The 19,350-nt window shown below is 38.5% G+C and overlaps 2 protein-coding genes across 7 annotated transcripts in view; both read right to left on the reverse strand.

The window, feature by feature from the left end:
• Positions 1-245: 245 nt before the first annotated feature.
• Positions 246-3,517, reverse strand: PDCL (phosducin like). The gene is made up of 3 exons (XM_075170816.1): positions 3,349-3,517; positions 2,102-2,283; positions 246-995 (listed from the first exon to the last, which is right to left on the reverse strand). The coding sequence occupies exons 1-3, from the start codon at positions 3,515-3,517 to the stop codon at positions 444-446; spliced, it is 903 nt and encodes a 300-aa protein (XP_075026917.1). The 3' UTR covers positions 246-443.
• Positions 3,489-19,350, reverse strand: part of RC3H2 (ring finger and CCCH-type domains 2) — a 33,048-nt gene continuing 17,186 nt past the window's right edge. For 3 of the 6 annotated variants that reach the window (XM_075170811.1, XM_075170810.1, XM_075170812.1), the window contains exons 12-21: positions 18,238-18,665; positions 17,628-17,798; positions 16,422-16,577; positions 14,819-15,032; positions 14,577-14,661; positions 13,963-14,044; positions 13,423-13,557; positions 12,781-12,888; positions 11,587-11,735; positions 5,626-10,975 (exon numbers count right to left, since the gene is read on the reverse strand). In XM_075170811.1, coding sequence (XP_075026912.1) covers positions 10,777-10,975; positions 11,587-11,735; positions 12,781-12,888; positions 13,423-13,557; positions 13,963-14,044; positions 14,577-14,661; positions 14,819-15,032; positions 16,422-16,577; positions 17,628-17,798; positions 18,238-18,665 — 1,727 coding nt within the window. In that variant the 3' untranslated portion in view covers positions 5,626-10,776. Of the gene's footprint in view, positions 3,524-3,983; positions 4,028-5,625; positions 10,976-11,586; positions 11,736-12,780; positions 12,889-13,422; positions 13,558-13,962; positions 14,045-14,576; positions 14,662-14,818; positions 15,033-16,421; positions 16,578-17,627; positions 17,799-18,237; positions 18,666-19,350 lie in introns of those variants that run through there. The other 3 variants (XM_075170813.1, XM_075170815.1, XM_075170814.1) reach the window with 3 other exon arrangements.

Here is a 19,350-nt window from a genome sequence, read left to right on the forward strand (position 1 = left end):
TTTGCGGTCTCAATTCTTGTCTTAGTGAGTAGGTGCCCACATCTTGAGCCAACAGGTATTCACATACACTGTTTCAGGAAACCTGTAAGGAGACTGACCATACACACTGATCTGAGAACAAAATGTTTAAAAAAAATCTAAGTGATTTGGAGAACAGAGATGACAGTACACAATTTCCTAAACTTACTGAATTGTGTTAGAACTTCATGTTTAGTAAAATACATTTGAATTGCATAAAAGCAAGACTGTTTCAGTGTATACTTTATTAAATTAATTTAAGAAAATGTTAGGAATTCCTTATGTTAACAAATTTTTAACAAGCAAAAGTCAAAGTGCCTGAAGGGGAAGCATACATACCCACACTAAGGAAGAAAGAGAACAATCCCTAGCACAAGAACATCCCACAGCACAACTACACCTACTGGCCCCCTGGTATAAGTGGTTCAGTCTATTTCCAGATCACTGTCTTCACTGTAACATGCAGATGGGTTATGTATAGAAGTCAGGAGCACTAGGTCTTTTTCCGGAAGCAAACCACATTCCTGCAGAAAAGCCTCCAGGTCTACAGCAAAAAAATCTTCTCCAAGCTGGTCAGTGATTCGCACAAAATTGCCGATGAGCTCACCCGCCTTATAGATCAGCAAAGCTGGCAGAGCATTATTAGTAAAACGAGTGCTAGCACCAATGAGCGAACTCTTTACTCTGCAAAATTTAACTGTTGGATACTCAGCAGCCAGACAGATCATACAGCCGTTCAGGGACTCGGTGCCAGGGATATCATCTTCATAAATATGGATCATGATCAGTGTGCTCTTATGCTCTTTATCAACTGTGTCCAAAAACGCTTCCCCACTGGTAATCTCAAAAACCTGTTTAAATTGCTGCCCACTGTACAACTGCTGCCTCATCTCCTCCATTCGCTGCTTCCGGTATCGCTGTAAAAATTCCTCATCATCTTCATCATTGTGAATCATGTTATATTCTTGTAAAGTCATCTAAAAAACATATACAAAGAAACATGAAAAAGAGAAAAAGATCTGCATCACTAAATGGGTCACTTATATAATGAGAATTTAAATCAAGAGGATTAATGTGGGTCACTCATCTTTAATAACAGCAAAGCGCAACTCATGAAGGCTCAAGCACCCTCTGTATTATACTCCATTTTGATCTAATTAGAAACCACGTCCAGTGGGAACAGCGATTTCAGCCTTGGGTATTCTAGTTTTCACAAACTGCACTAATAACACAAGTGGCTGCTCCATGCTCCCACTTTAATTCAGGTTAATGGTGGCTATGTGCTTTCACTCAGCTATGAGCACTGATTTGGATACCGTGCCTGACCTAAGCCTAGCTTCTTTTTCATTAGCTTTTTTGTTTAGTTTTTCAGTTAACATTTTGTGGCAACCAAATGCACTATCTTGTCTGTAGAACTAAAACTAACAGGATTTTATGTATTTCGTATCTGTTCACTTGATTTGTTAAACATATTTGCATCACTCAAGGTATAGGACAGTGTGGCCAACTTTCATCATCTGAAAGCACTGTCTGCTAATTAGTAGCTTCTCTGACTAGAACTGTAAAGCTAGTTACACAGCCAAGTTGATTAAAACCACTCACTACTTCCAACGTCTTCTACTTTTGGAGATCAAAGTCAAAGCTAAATTCTCAACATCCACTTACTAAATAAGAAATCAGTAAGGACTCCTAAACTCTAGTTTAGGCATAGGAGGCAGTATTCACAGGTTTGCTATACAACTTTTCGTATTAATCCCCTGCAGTTGAACTTAATTTGAGAAACAGATAAGGGAAATCTGGGAAAAGGATTTGGACTTCCTCAGTATAGCAGCTGAATTGCTTATTTCTTAACACAGGCAAATGCAATGCTCCTGGAATACCACTAAAATGCAAAATAATTAAACTTGACAACACCTGGCAAATACAGTTATAATGCACTTCTTATATCACTGCTGTGTTCCTATTTACTACGGAGAAAGAATACTGATAGAACAAAGATTCCCATCTGCTTAATGCACACAAATGGTGAAACTGAAAACGTTAAACATTTAAGTGGCATTTTAATTCCTTTGTGCCATGCTACCTTTCCATTGATTTTTTCCTGAAGCTCTTTCTGCTTCTGCTTATCAGTCTCTTCATCTAAGTGAGATCTACATGTCATAGATAACTTTTTTATGAGTCGTTCCATTTCTCTGCGCTGCTCCTGCCGCTGTTCAGTTTCCAGTTGTTTAAATCTTCGCCAGTCATTAATGACTCCTTTGGGACCTGAAATTAAGTATGTTGGCATTTTGTATAAAAGGGTAATAAAATTACACCTATCATTTAAAAGTAAGTCAGCAGTAAAATAGTGTATAACTAAAATAGTGTAAACTTCGTGTATACTGTGCAAAATGTTGAAATTAAATGAAAGAAGTAATTTGCCATTTACATGTCCTCAAGCTTGTATCTATTTTTTTTTCTAAGATGACTAAAGTTTATCTAACTAGGCTACTCTCATAATTGTCCCAAAGATTATTCCAAAGATTACTATCTGTGCTCTTGAAATAGAACCACCAGCCCTCAAGAATTCCCCTATTGTTAGCATGGCTTTTCATAAAAACAAAAATAATGATGGGAAACAATTAAGTTTGCCAATGCTCCTGTACAGAAGTACATTCTGTGATGTACAATAGTGTTAATTCTTATAGTCTGCACCTTGCTGTTACCTGGCTGCTGGGGCCCAGTGGAGTTACTTTTTCAGGTCCTCTCTAAGTATGCCAGTTTAGTACTGTAATTCTTCCATTATTCCTTCAAGTGAAAGATGTGAACACATCAGGAAGATTTTTCATCATTCTTAGAGAAATTGTAAAACACAGAGGGCCAGTCTTTCATAAGAACGTAAGAAATACCCTCTGGATCACACCAACGATCCACACAGACTCGTACCGTGTCTCTGACAGTGGCAGTAGAGAACGCTATTTTGGGAAAGCCTGGCCACTTTCTGTCTATTCCTCAAGTACTCATTCAGCACTTACCTGTTAGTGGTTAACAACTGTGCGGATTACAGGACAGAAATGTACGCATTATCAACCAAATTGTACAAATCAGCTTTGTATGCAAAGCCTAACTGCTTTAGATAGAATGATGAAGTTTCTCAGAGGAGAAGTCAAACATTAAAATAAAGAACCAGCTATTAAAAATAAGATTAGACTATAGCCAGGAAATGATCAATCTCTGACTCAAGTATGCATAAAAACAAGACTTTCATTTCGAAAAACGAACTTTAGAAAAACACATGAATCTTCCAATAAACAAAGAATTTACAAAACAGTTAGTCTGATATGACGATACCTGTGTTGACTGCACTGCCATCGCTGCTAAGCTCTACTTCCCCAACGCTTTCAGGAACGGTGCTCTCCCCTTCTTTATCTTCTTTCTCACTGTCTTCATCCTCACCCTCACTACTGCTGTAATAATACTGGAGCTTCTCACCAAGCAGTTTATCATCCAAAGAAGTCATTATGTCCTAAAAAATAAATTAACAAAATAGAGAATGTATCTTTTATTCAAATATGCAGCGCGAGATACCACTTTAAATGCATAATGATACTCCTTTACTTCCCGAGAGCAGTTTTTTAGCCACATAAGAACAGTTTACAGCCCACTATCAAACAGCCTACAGTGCAGTCAGTCACATGAGTTAATTCTCAGTCACAATTTCAAACTCGCTTAAGTTAAAAACCTTTATGAATAGAACTGCTCTGAAGCTCACTAGTGTAGAAACACTTTATGTGTGTTCTCATTCATGGAGAATGAATTTTCTAACCGTGTTTCAGGAGTCACACCAGCCTCACTCAGATCGCTCCGTGAGGTTGATTTCCAAGTTATTGAAATTTAAATTTCCAGTATTATTTGCATTATTTTAACAATGATTTATTTCAGCTGAAAAATCATCAATGTAATTAATCAAATTAAAGTGTTCTGACCTTTATTCCTTTTCAGTCTTTCAGGGACAAGCTTCTATCAAAACCTGGAAGAAGAAATTTCAGATTATAGTAATTCAAACTCACGAAGACAATCTCAAAAAAAACTTTTGCAGACATCTGACATATTTAACTAACATAACACATACAAGGAAAAAAGTTTAAAGAAAACATAACCGTGTTTGCTGTTTAATAAAAAAAGCTTACTCTCAAACACAGAAAACATACTTTCTAAGTATTGAGACAGAACATACAGTGCAGTCAGTGCTACAGCTTCATGACCATCACTTCTAGGCTAAGAAATAACGTATCAAAAGAAAGATCTTTGTGTCTGTCATCTTTTCACCTGTCCACTGACCACATCAGTCATCTTCACAGAAGTCAACAGCATCCTGTTTGTATGGACAACACTGAAATTAGATGCCGACACACTGATAAAGTGATTGCAACTACCGTAAAAATCCTCACTTTTCCCGAGTTAAACATTTTTTTAATCCAAAATACCTTCTGCTAAATAGAAGCTAACAACAGCAGACTCCACCCTTTAAAGCTACTGAGAGCGTCAGCATTTACAGACTTTGGAAGCCTCTCGCATCAGGAGAACAGAAAAATCAGATGTTTCCAAGCGATGGAAAGCTGAAGAACCTTAAGAGTTTGGATCTCTCTCTCCACTGACCCCTTCCACCGCAATCCTCTAAAAGAGCTGCTGATCGGATCTCATCCTGATGGAGGTGTAAAATGCTCGAGAATTACTCTTCTTCCCTGGGTGGGGAACGAAGGGTGCAGAAAGGAGTGCCGCTAAGGTCAAATATGTGGCTGTGGACCTGTGATGCACAAACTACATCCAAACGTCCACGAAATTTCATTTAAAAAAAAAAAAAGCAATTTCAATCAAATCGGTTGATTTGAGCTCACACTTAATCCTGCAGGACTCTACAAGTCAGCACTACTAATGTATATTTGACAAAGACACCCCGAGCAACGTATGGATAAAGCAGGGCTTTTAGTTCTTCTGCCAACCGCTAGCAGGTTCTGCAAGAGTTAAAACCGGATGAAGCAGATTATCGCGGAGGTGGCCAGATGGCCCAGGATCGCTGAGATTACTTCTCAGAGCGCTGCAGGGCGGCACGGAGGAGGCACCCCGCATTCGGGGGACGCAGGCACAGCCGCAGCCGTACCCGGGGCATGCCGACACGCCACCACGTACGTTTTCATAAATGCGGATCCTCAGCCGGGGCCACCGGACGATGCAGAGGCTGAAAGCAAAACAGCTTCCTGTCGGTAGAGAAGGGCGAGTGCTCTGAACCTCCATTCCCAGCCGCCCCCTCAGCGCGGCCGAGCCCCCCGCCCCGCTCAACCGCCCCCCTTCCCGGGACCCCGGCACCCCCGCGCCGCCCTCGCTGCGGGGGAAGGGGGCGGCCGGCCCGAGCGGCGCCCCGGAGCGGGCTGGCCCCGTCGCCCCCAGCGCGCCCACCGCCCGGCCCCGGCCCCGCCGCCGCCGCCTCACCCGCTCCCCGCCGCCTTCCGGGGCTGCCTGCGGGCGGCGCGGGGCACGGCGGGAAGGAGGCGGCCCGACGGGGCGGGGGAGGAGACAGCCGCCGCTCGCCCCACCACCCCCCGCCCCGCTTGAAGGCAGAGAGACAAATTAAGGTGGACAAATAATTTTTATTCGTGCATGCAAATACATGTCAATACTGCAAACTTCGTCCATCACGTCTCTCAACACGGAAAACCAGGATGCTCCACCCCGCGACCCGCCGAAGCCAAACCCGTCACTTCAGTGCTGCGGCAAACACACACGGCACCGCCCCGCCGCCGGGCCCTACTTCTAACACCAAGGGAACGCTACCATCGGGAACTCGAAACCGAAATAAACGGAATAGAATTTACTCCCCCATATATCCCCATTTCATTTTACAGATTTTTTTTAAATTATAGTTTTAAATAGAAGCTGAGAATGCGCCATAAAAATGAGCATTAAATCCATCGTAGCGATGGTGCCTGCTTTATACATGATGGGTGTACACCATCTTTTATTTCATTTACATTTCAATCGAACAATAGATTTGCAAAGAAAATGTCTAATACAGACGTAAAAATATTCACACTAGAGCTTCACAATCGGTTGTACAATTGACAAACAGGCCTCTTTTCCCAAACTTTCCAGCTAAGCAAATTTATAAAATGTAATCAATGCAACAAGAAAAAAAAATTTTCTTTAAAACTTCCAGGGAAAAGAATACGCAGTAAACAGTATAAATGCGGACAGCAGATGCTGCAAGCTAACCACAATACTTCTGAGTGGCTGTACAGTGGGTATGTGCAGTACAAATAAAAGCCACATGTGTTGTATCACAACTACCGTATAATGTACTTGTTTGCCCAGCTAAGAAAATGCATGCACTTCCATGCCTTGGATTAACGGAGATCTACTCTGGATAAATTGATGGGCTATGTGCAGATGACCTTGGCTTTTGGCAGTAATAAATGCAGCCAGGCTCTGTTTTATTTCAGCTTTTACAGTGAAATCTCGAGTGATTAAAAGCTTCCACAAGCATCCTTCTTAAATAATGGGGTGTAGTATTTATGTTCGGGTATTGGTCATTTTGATTATTCAGATTTGTTTCATCTCATCACTGAAGTTTTTTTTTTTTCCCCTTGTCGTGCTCCCTTGCCAGCAAAGAGATACACGGTGATGACTACTGCCAAAGTCAGCTGTTCATTTATACTGGAAAATTGGGTCATTGAAAAAAGCACATTTATTGTGTTCTGCTTGCAGAAGAGGTCCCTCAATGAGAGGGAATTTCCTAACAAAGGGATTAAACTACAACATAAAGAATGGACTTTTACATACTATAGATAATCCGATCATTTCTCATTTTGTTACACTCTCAAATTCAACATCTTCCTTTAATAACAGTCTAATAATAATGAAAAGTCTGGTCACAAATATGATCAAGGAGCTGCTGGCATACAGTGTTTATGTACAGCAACAGGTACAACTTGACAACTTGTGCTTTAAAAAAGCAAACAAAACCAAAGTTTGGAACTATTCTGAGTTTAGATCAAGTTACTTTAAGCGTTCTTTCCTCAGCTGTTTCTGACCACTGTGCATTATTTTGTACCTCATCCAGCCTAGTACACTATTATACAAGAATAGCATTCAGCTCTTGAGTACAGGATAAATTAAAATTTCAATTGTGTTACCAAAGCACTAAAACCTTCCAAATTAGACTTCTACAAAGAGCAATTAAGAGCTTATTTAACATAATCAGCTGCATACAACTTTTTTTTTTTTCCTAAATCAAATGTCAAACTTTAGTGTCCCTGTACTAGACTACCAAGAACCAACGCCGGTTTGCTTTGCAAAGAGTCTAACCTTTCCTTTGAAGGGTCTAGTATACATTCTACAATGCAAAATCTGCATAAACACTAAGATTCATTTATTGTCACCTGTTTACAGGAACAAAATATCAGTAGCAGGGCAATCACTCTGCTATAAGTATATGTTAAGAATGTACAGATAATTACTTTCTCACACAAGCATTCTTCCAGCACACGCATTAGTCTCTATTAAGACCTATATGGGAAACGAGGCAAACCAAGGAATGAATCCAGGTAGTGAGGCAACACAATTAACTTAGATACTAATAATTCCTGTATCTCTTGCATGTGAAATCCCTGCTGTACCCCTAGTGGGGAAAAAAAACAACAAACCAAAACAACCCAAAATGCTTGTCCAAGCAAAGCAAAAGAGCCAATCTCTTTCCCCAATCTGCTATGGGCCTTTTTTTCTGACAGCACAGGTGAGTTAGGCCAAAACCTAAATGGGAATCACTGCTACTAACACACAAAGATTAGTCACTATCTCAGTGTCAGAAAATAAGCCCTTCCATAGCCCAAAGGCACCTGATTTGCAACTAGACAAATGAATACATACTTGTTTGTATAGGGTCAACTGCTGAAACTTCACCAAAGAAGAAAGCCAGAACTAGGTTCCCACCTGTAGCTTCTCCTTGTCAGGGCACTGGAGGGCATAGTTTCATGGCAAAAACCACACAGTCAGTGTTAAAACTGTAAGACAAAGCTGGCATGCTGTTAAAACCCCGAAATAATTCTTTTGCCTGTCATTCTATATATTAAAAATTCAACTAAAAAAACCTAGCCTCAGTTAAGAACCAACTTTCCATATGACGTGTATGGTCATCCTAGAGAACTGCTACTATATCATGGGACCTCCTGCTGCAGACAAGAGTATATAGATACATCTGTTCTTAAATATGCCAGTATGGTTGGCAGGAATATGTTAGGCTTATGTAATTTCACTGGACAAACAGGCAAATGTGTGTAAGCAGCTTATCCCAATCCCCCTCCAGCAGAGCACAACCAAGTTTTTAAAATTGCAATTTTAAAATTAAAAAGTTAAGGTAAATACACAATCAATTTATGTAGTATATATTCACCCTCAGATCATGCTGAAGATGTTCTGTGGAGTTCTGGTGCACAGAGGGCTCTTTCCCTGAGGGCAAATAAGGACTTCTCAAACCTTTATATTTTCTCTATTTTTGTAACAAAATAGCAATTTAAAATTTAAAAATCTTTTAAAAAAATTACATCACCTTCAACATGGAAGATCTCACTGTTCATGAAAGAGACATACTTGTTTGCATATCTGTTTTGGAATTACATTGTACAGCAAATAATAGTATCTCAGAAGCATTTCAAAAGTAATATAAATTCCTATTTACAGAATGGTCTTGGTATAAAATATACAACAATCATATTTATGTCTAACATTCTAAGTTAAAGTTAACATCAATAGGAAATAAGTTAAGGTGACAAAGGTGGTCTGGTTCTTGTATCCATTCACTTCAAGTTGCAAGTGAAACAAAGCATCAGTCTAATCCTAGCTATGAGGTGGCACTGGCTATAGGAAGGTACAGCAACAGCCAAAGGAAACTAAGAAAAGACTACATGACTGTTTTTCTACATACATTCCTTTACATTTGAGTATTAAATAGATGCGTAAGATCTTCCATACTGACACCAGAATATCAAAACTAACCCTTGGATTTTCAGGTATATTTACAACATAATTATTTCATGGACAGGTTCATTAGGAGAGATATCAAACACCAATATTTACTTAGTCTAATCAGTAACCCTCAGGGAAATGCCAACCCCCACCCCCCAGAAGCGTGCACAAAACAGTTATCAAAATCTTACCCGACCACATAGCTGTGATTTTGTAAAATAACAACTCAGACGACCAGTAACATGATCCTCTTTAAGCATTTTGCTAGCAGGAAAAGCCCTTACATGCAGTACACCTGGTGAAAGATCAGCTTGGCTTAAAATATTCCAGTACAATTTTCAGAGTAAACAACTTCACAGAAGTTAATAAAAACATAAAAAAAAAGTAAAACTTGTCACAAAGAAAAAGTAAGAGGACAAACAAGAAGATAGTAATCATCAGGAGGGAGAGTCCTGCTTTCTTTTCCAAAAAAAAGTGGATTTTTAAGCTTCTCACAAAAAATATGCCCAGGGCTCTAGTTCATGTGTTTATGAAAACCAATTTTCAGTTGAGATGTCTAATATGATTCTCAGTCACATCTTAACAGGGCATAAATTCATACACTTTTCAGTACTCTGAAGGTCAGATAATGCTATATTATTGTATTTTCAAGGTCTTTGAAAATAAGTTGCCACTGAACAAGCAAAAATTAAACCTGAATACAAAATTATGATTAACAACATTTAACAAAGGTAATACAACCGCCTTAAATTCCCAATATTTAGTTTAAATTAAAAACAAAACAGTACAAAAAACAGCAATACCATCTTGTTAGTCAGTGCAAACACTACATACAGGGTTTTCAAAGAAAAGCCAAGAGCACCTGATACTTTTTGCCAAGTCATCTGGATTCTATAATCTCCAAGTTGAGAACTATTAATAAAAAAAGAAAAAAAAAAAGGAAAACCAAAATTGCTGTCACATTAGTGCATAACCTCTCAAAATAGTTGAAAATTGTTTCACGTATAACTTGGGGAAATCAATACCTAGTACATTAGCTGGAGGACTTAGGCACTTGGTTTACTTCTGATAACTTTACTTGGACAAGTAGCCTGTGTATGTGTATCTACAGTACTAAAGCAGAAACTGGGGGGGGGGGAAATGGAAACAAAAAGCTGCAGCAAAGCACTGCACCACAGACCTGCAAATAACGTAGCAGTGCAAAGCTAATGGTGTGTTAACCCTGTAAAAGTCTCAAGTCCAAATCTCCACCTCTCAGTCTTCAAACAGGAAACAATACTCCATGCAAAGTTCCACAACTAAAGAAAAAGCAGCTGCAACAAGACAAGTTCTTCTCTCATGAAACAAAATAGAGACAAATAAGTTAGTCTTCCTTTCACTAGATGTATCATCGTAGGATCCTGCTAGTTTAAATAACTGAGTTGTTAGTTTTCTACAGAAGCCATTTTAAACAAGAATGGCTCAGATACCGCACCGGATTGCTACAAACTCATAAAAAGCTGCTTTAAGCTTAAGTAAAACAATGTCCAAATTCCATTCATTTGTGGAAAGTGAACGCCTTACCCTAGTAAAGTAAGTTTTTTTTTCTTCAGAATGCTAATGCGAGAGGGGCTTGAAGTATCAAAGAGTCCACAGGAAATGCATGACCCCAATATTATTTTTTTTAAAAAAAATATACATTATATAATATATATTATATATATAAAAAGCTAGTGTAAATGCTTCCATGGTGTAGTCACAAGCTGGAAAGATGAATGCCTTTCAGCTATTAACCATCCTGCCATTTGCAACAGGCTTTAAAAAGTCATTTTTATCCTCAGACATAATGTGAGCAGTTTTCAAAATGAGGCTGCCAACACTGACTGATGTGCTGATGGGCAGGCAGCTTGCATTGCTAACAGATGTTGTGATCGGCTGACTGAAGCAAGAAGTTACGGGCAGGATTGTTTTCTGCTCCTCCCTGAGGAGAAAAATAAGTTACACAAATATTAAACAAGTACATGCACAAGTATCCGAAACTGAATTGTGTGCATTAAATAAATACTGACATAAACTCATTTTTAGCAACAGGCTAAACATCTTACTATGGAATGGTACGCTCAAGATGTTAAATGCAGTCTGCCTCATTTTCAAAGGCTGCATTACACATTAAAGAGTACAGAACATATAAACCTAAAATAGTGTATTTTAAAAACTACCTCTCTATGGAGATTTGTGCAAACAGTATGACATTTAACCTTTTGAAGTTTTTCTCAATTTCTGTTAACTATAAAAATACTTTTGCATTTTTTGCTTACTGAATGTGAAAGGTATTTAACAGCTGTGACATGTTTCAGTATATACGATTACAACAATGCATACGAACAATGGTACCATCCTGTGACTTTCATATTTGTGACCTAATTCTATTTCTTAACAGGTTCTTCTCACTTCACCATGTATACACAATGCAGATGTCTAATCCAAGTCTGAGTAGGTATGTAGTTCATCCTTAAACAATCATGCTTCAACTATTCTGATGCTGCTGTTTGTCTAATACTGGCAGACACTGCTGTTTTGTCTAACACTCACAGAATCACAAGGTCTTCACCTAAACTTTGTCTCTTCTGTTCCATAGATTCTTTCTGGTGCTGCTTTAGCGGATGCCCATTCTCTACAGTTGTTCCATTGAGCAGCTGATCATCTTGAGAACTAATACCTAGCTGTATATCCAGAATCTCCTACAGGAGAAAAGGAGAAATGTCCATCAATACTGTCGCTACCAGCTTTAAATTTTCCTATTATGTTCCACTACATAAAGCTGATGGAAATGGGATTCTCGTCATAAGACTCCTTATTTTTATTTCATACTATTGGAATGTCTACCACATTTTACTATAGCAAAAAGGAAAAAATCAATTTTTCAAAGATGGCAGTGAATGACAACAGTAGTATAAACATCAGTTGCTAAAAAATGGTTTGTCAGGTGAGATACAAAGGAGGCAATACAGACAGAGAGCTGTTTCAATAATTAGGGGAAGAGGAAAGGCTAAAGATAAAGGTCCTTCCATTCATGTAATGGCAATTCACAATTCATACTACAGTACTGCATCACACACTACAGGCAGAGCAAACAAAAGCTGTAGCCAGTACTGTAAGCCAGTATTGGAATGTATTATGGCGTATGTTCCAGATAAGAACCTTGATTTCTTCTAAGTGTACAATGCTTTAAAAAAACACGGCAATTGATCCTAATGCCTGGAATGAACACCAGAATGTTTTATGACTGCACAGCGAAGGAGGAAATAGCATAGAAGAAGCTGGGGCAGATGCACAGAATTACAAACAATGAAGTAGTAGTGAAAACAAAAGAACACTGGATTACAATCACTTAAATGACTTTACTATTAGAATCAGGTGAGCACAAAGTTTAAATGTAAAACATCCTTAACTACAGTTTCAACACTGGAGGGGAAGGGGAAAGGAACGGACTCCCCATCATTACTAATACTATCAAAAGATAAAGAGCAAAAAGCTGAAAGCTATGACAAAGAACACAGTGAGCTGTTTTTAACTTCGGTAATATTAACTGCCAGGTATCTGAATAAGAAGTATGAGACCCCTAGTGTTAAAATACGGCAAATGTTTGGAATCACTACAAAAACTAAAAACAAAAGGCTTTGCTATCAACATAATCTACTAATTCACAGAGACATTTTAGAAGGTTTTTAATAACTAATGAAAGGACCCAGTGAGCTCTTTAGACACACAGATTTTTGTACTTACTTCTATTTGTTCACCTTGCCCATCAGGTTCATCTGTATCGAGTGCTGACAGCTCCAATTCAATGTCTCGATCTGGCTTTGTGTCTGCACAGTCTTCAGTATAATCAGTCTGAAAAAAGAATTAGTACGTTCTGTAAGCATCAAGTTGGCTTTTCACTTGCTTCACACAACACTCAAGTATTAAAGTGAAAACAGAAGATGCATTTCTAGGACACAACATTTCTACAATACAAAAGAGCTAGTTAGACACAAATAGAACTTTAGGCATAGACAACATAGGATATGAAGCTAAATCTAATCACATTAAAGTACTGAAACAGAGATAAAATGAAAACTGAAGTAGAAATTTCTGTAGCGTCCATCGGCAGAATGTTTAGATTTATAATATGTACAAGCAGAACGAAAAGTTCACATTCTTCCTGTTTTAATGGATGATTGGAGCAGCAGCACAGCAGGTGCACCTACCTGATCTTAGGGAAATAACTGGGTGCAACAACAACAGTGACTTAACTTGCACAGAATGCGTTGTAAATATTTGGGAATGTTAAAACTAAGAGTTTTAACTCTTAGTTAAAATGCATGCACTTATGTATATACAAAAAACCTCAAAGATTTGTTTCATCCCAATTACCCCTTTCTTTACCTCACCATTCCTCAAATCAATTTCCTTGCTTAAAAGATTTAAGGTAAGACGACTGCCTTCATCTAGAGAATTCCACTTCTGTTGCATGGCTAGTGCATTCGCCTCTCTCTGAAGTAATAATGAGTTACTTTTGGCCTATGGAGAGAAACATATCAGTTACCAGCAGCTACACCTAAACCATGTATTGTCATACAGCAAAATAAACCAGCTTACAAAAAGAACAGTTCTCTTGCTAGATGGATAACTATGTATTCCTTTCATGCACAGCATTTATTTTGTTCTGCATTTGCTGACATGTATCAGGCTCACCACTTTCTCCCAAAAATGGTCTTACTGATGTCAATGGAACAGCTCATATTAGCAGTCCTTATGCATCATACTAAGTGTTGTAGTGCTAGCATTTAGTTAACCCTTATGATCATTTTGTCAGTTGTACTATTTTCTGTAGGCTACACTAAGAAAATTTATTTAAAATCACTTTACTAAATAACTTTTTTTTAAAAAATTAAAAACCCCACATGGTAAAATATCTGATCTTACCTGCTGTAATTCAATACTCAATAGATCTCCAGTGCTGGAATGCTTTCTGTGACCAGACAAATCTGTAACTATGAACCTGTCCCTTCAAGAGAAAGAAGGCAAAACTAGGAATTAAAAACAAGTTCTCTAAAGCAAAGGCCCCATAAACTTAATAGTCTATCAATGTTAGATTTTTGGACAGAAACTATGTGACTAAAGATAATGTGCTCTTCATCTTCATTGGGCTCACAATACCCCAAGGCATTATATGAAGCAAACAGCCTTATTTTACACAGGGGTAAGATGTGGCAAGAAATAACTTGAGAATAACTACTCAGGATCGCAAATTTTGATATGACAGCTTGACAGTACCTGAGTCCAATTCTTTGATTAGGTCTCTCAAGGGATACATTGCTTATAATAATTGGGTATTATTAGCTGCACTAAGTATTAGAGACTACACAGGTTTTAACCTAGTTTTTCCAAGGCTTTATGCTGGATAGGAAAAAATCTTTTACTTTAAAATTAAGAATGTCTATTAATAGTTCCAGATTTTCCCCCCCTCCATTCACGATTTTGAAGAACAGCAAGCTATAGAAAATACTTTTAACAGAACACAGAAAAAAATTCCATACCGTTCCGCATAACGTGCTGATGAAGTAGAATCTGAGCCATAGGCACTCCATCTTGAGTCAACAGCATTGACATAAGGGACATAATCTGTAACAAATTAAGATACCATTCATTACCTTCTCTGTTCTTAAAGTGGGATATACAGGTATTGCAGCTCTTTGCATCTTCATTGCTGTAGTAAGCATGAACAGGATGAAATGCTCATGATGTATGCTATATTGTCATACGAAGCCTGTTCTTGTACCTGATACACTGATGGGCTTAGTAGCACTTCCTTGGGAAGCAGTGGCCTGAATAGGATCTGTCGTGTGGTAACCGGTGCGGGATGACCTGGAGATTGCACCCCACTTGGAGATGATCGGTCCATCGCTAAATGGGATTATAGGATCTTCTTCCTTTGCCCTTCTCTGAGTTTCAAATAAATGCACTCTCCTTTTAACATCCCCGCTGTCCAAATCCTACATATTTAGGAGACAGAAGATACAAGGACTCATTTGAGGTTATTCAGATTCTTCAGTTGGCCAATAACTTTCTGATTATTGTTGCTGTATACTGTGCTGAAAATCCATCCAACTAGAGAGCCAAGATGGGCCTCAATGATTTAACTATTGCCCTTTAATGGCAAACTGACCACGAGAAAGCTATCGCCAGTGCTAGAAGAAATAATTTTGCTTTTCCAAGCTTGTGTTTCCAGGCAGAAAGAGTTCCAGTATGCTTTAAGGTCCTTCAGTACCCTTTCCTATACTTGAAGGAGTTAGTATCAAAGAAGGCTCGGGATGAGATTTGGTTACACTTGTTTCATAGAACACAAAGGTAACCTGCTACACTATACAGAAGAAAGTCTCCAAAAAGCATGAGCTCTTGCCTCTCCAGAGGTAAGCTGTATTCCATGATTCATACTATGTATTTTTTGTTCCTTAAAGTCTGTCAGTTAGCTTTTTTTTCCTCTCATGGAAATTGGGTGATAAAAAATAAATTGTATTTTATTTTCACAGATTTGTTGGCATTCAACTGATTACTACAGGAGAATATGCCTTTCAACCAAGTAAAAGGTGTAATCTAGGAAAATAGTTCATACAGATTTTCTGTGGGTACAAAGCAGCCAAGATTAACTTAATGCTGATTATTCTGGGTCCATAGTATTTCAACTTTTCTCTGTGAGTGTATATTGCTCTTGGGGCTAACTTCAAAGTAAAGATTTTCTGAAATAATGGCAACGTAAAAAATATCTTAGAATCCTGAAAAGGCCAGTGATGCATTCATATGGGATGGACTATTGCACTTAAGCCAAATAGGAAATGTGTTTCTGCAGTGGAAACACCTGCTCTGAACTGGCCACAATGACCCTGTATTAACCAGTCAAGCCTGCCACTGCAATGTATTCTGAGACTATTTTAAATGCCTCAGAAATTGTAAGGATGTATGCCTACACATACAGATTTAAAGAACTCTGAAGAGAGACAAACAAAATGAAGAAGTCAAAAATCTTTATCCCGCTCTAATAATCAGAGAACACATTTAAAATTAATGAATTCTTATCAGTTACAGACCATCTACTCAAAATATTTTGGCTACAAGTTTGATTTACAGATTTCTGTTATTAAAATAGTTGTTTCAGACATCTGATATTTTATTCACGGCACTACATTCTGTCACTGACGTAAATACATTGTTTATTTACAAAGCTGGGAGAAGATACTCCAAACAACTTCAAATGGGCAGAACTACTTTAAAATACTAAGAATAGAAGCTATCAACTTTAAAAAAAGGCTTGTTTAACCAAACAGAAGACACTTCAGCATGTAAGTATCATTACACTAATGAGATAACATGCAGAAAACCCCTACCATTAAGACGGCATTTGAATTGGCAATCACATCCTTGGGCTCTGAGTCGATAGCATTTATACAAGAGCCAATAGTGCCACAAGACCACGGTGAATAGTGAGAGAGATGGTCTTCCTCAAATTTAGTTCCACTCAAATCACTGACACTCTCCGAGAACTACGGAAAGGGAATAAATAAGCAGTGAATAATAAAAACAGGGAATTCAGTATTAAAATAAGACATTTGCTCCTATTTAATTAAATGATTTCAAAAGGCAGTCAAGGAGTCCTAGCCATATTCAAGACTTGACTCAGGGACAGCATAACCTGTTCAGTCAAATTTTAAACCAGTACAGCTGTCAAAGAAGGGCAAGCTTTGCCACTACAAATAACTGCCTGGTCTGCCAAGATGAGAGACTGAAATCAGTGTCACCATGTTAGTGGCAAGTTTCTTCAGGCAACACCTACAGTAATTAAATTGAGAGGAAGCCATGCATTTTCCTTTAACGTATAAACCAGTGGCAGATAGAAGTATGACTTGGAACCCTCCAACCTGGATGAAAAGGACTAAATCCTGATCTACTTTGAATGCACCCATAAGGGACTTCAAGGACTTTACAAGACCTTTTCTGAATGATCGCAGTCCAACACCTCAAATACCATCAACGGAACTGTCAAACCACAGCAAACAGTGCTTGGCACAGTGGTTCTCAAACTAGTTTCTTGGATGCATTTAATTTACACATATAGAAAATGAATATCACAAAATTTTTTTTTCTTCAAAAGCACACTGTTTCTATTTGTTGAGTTTTCATTCTTGTTTACAGAACTTATCACATAAGTACACAGTGTTCTACCAATGCCTTTTGCCACTTTAAAGAGGTATGTATTCTCTGGGACTTGATGAGCAGCAGCCTGATTCAATCTACTCATCATGTCATAATGACATTTGGACTATGAAAGGGAAAGTCCTCCTTAATGGAAAACAATTGTTGTTCCCTACACAAAAACCTGGAGGTTCACAAAGCTAGTTCAATAAATTACATTTCCTTTAGTGAAGGTAAATTGAATCACTTCATTATTAGATATTACTTTCCTCTTGCTAGAAGATTAAATTAATTTTATGAACAATAGATGGCAGGTAGAAAATCTTTACTAGAATGATTAAATTCTTACAGAATCTTACAGAAACAGGAAGGGAAAATAAAGAAGTTCTTTGGCTTCCCACCTCTGTGCTGAAATCTACACTGAAGAGAGGAGAAGGTGGTGTTGGAGATGGTGTTGCCATAGAAAGGGTTGAAGATACAAGAGGAGTCTTCTGTGTGTGATACTGCGCCCATTGCTCCGGCTTCCGTCTTAATTGCTCATCATAACCAGTCTTCAAATGACCACAAGGCTCCTAGCAGTAATAAATATAGGACTGTATATCCTATCATACTCTAATGAGAAGGCAAATACTTGCACGGGACACACTTGGACATCCAAATTCCCTTGGTTCTGTAACCTTCCATTGATATCACTAGAAGAATTTCACAAGGATTTGCAGGAGAACCTGGCCCACGTATGGCAACTCAAATCTTAAATATGTAATTAATTCAAGCAATATGCATGGGAATTAAAGAGGCAGAGGGGATCTGGTCCTAATGCAGATTAGAGTGGTCTATTTTACAAGCCCATTTTATTAAGGTTAAAAACAGAACAGTAATTTTGTCCACGTCACATGTTTGGATCACTGTAACCCCAAATAAACAGAAGAGGTCTATGTTAATTATCTACCACCTTTTCAGTAATGACCTTCAGAATCAAGACTACATCCCTCCCTTTCTGCTCTCACTTACCCTTGGTAAAGGCACAGTCCTCTGTTCGTTTGGAGGTTGACAAGCCACAGAGTAATACCCATCCAAAGAGTTGTATCTCTCACGTAATGATGTCTGATAGACAGATGAGTGCATCACATCCATGGGAGGTAAAGAATTGCTCCTAATAATATCATCTCGTGGGTACATCTGTGGGCGCCAGATGCGCCTGCTGTCATAAACTGGAGCATACATTCCAGAAGGGACAGGAGGAACTGGTCCATACGGCTGCGGAGGAGGAGGTTGGTAAGGAGAATTCAGTCGATCTCGAGGGGGAAATGTACTGTAATGATCGGCATATGGCACGGAAGCAGGTGGGAGGGAGGATTCTGGAACGTTACTGGACCTCACAAAGCGAGGAACACAGGGAGCCACACCAGCTGGTACTGTTGGAGGTGGTGGATAATATCCTTAAAAATTGGAAAAAGGCATATTTAATGTAACCACAAATGACCCAGAATTTTACACCTTCTAAAACTGTAAATGCTGTTCATAAGTACCTTTAGAGAATGAAGAGTCACACTTTACAAACCTGTTACTGACCCTATTGTATTTCTGTGGAATATAATTTCATGCATGAGAACCATATTTGCAGATGTAGCGGTGACCCTTTACCACCTTGATCTAATTTGGAAAATAGAGTTTCTCTGCCATTGCTCCTATGTACTATGGTATAAGTATGTAACTGAAAAGACAGCATCTTAAGTACTTCTTTATATAGGAAGTTAAAATAGTTATCTCTAAAATAAAAAGCTGCATTGCTAAAAAAAAAGTAATTCCAAAGGTTCATAAATAACCATTTCACACTTGGCTTATTCTTTTTTCTTTGCAGAGGATTGTCTGAACGCCTCTACCTTTTGTTTTGAGAGCTTGTGAATGACCTGATGCTGTAACACCTAATTGTTTGCTTGAATATAAACATGCACACTGCAACCTAAAAAGATGGTTGGAACCTTTCAAAAACATTTGAGCAAGAACAAAGATGTGTAAGTCTCACAGTAGAAGCATGCTATGCCTCTGGGTCTGAATCCTCTCTATGGATACCCTCACGGATAGGACATGAGGTGAGCAAGCCTAAATAAATGCAATTAAATG

This window comes from Calonectris borealis, chromosome 21 (genome assembly GCF_964195595.1).
Source record: "Calonectris borealis chromosome 21, bCalBor7.hap1.2, whole genome shotgun sequence".
Classification (NCBI taxonomy): domain Eukaryota; kingdom Metazoa; phylum Chordata; class Aves; order Procellariiformes; family Procellariidae; genus Calonectris; species Calonectris borealis.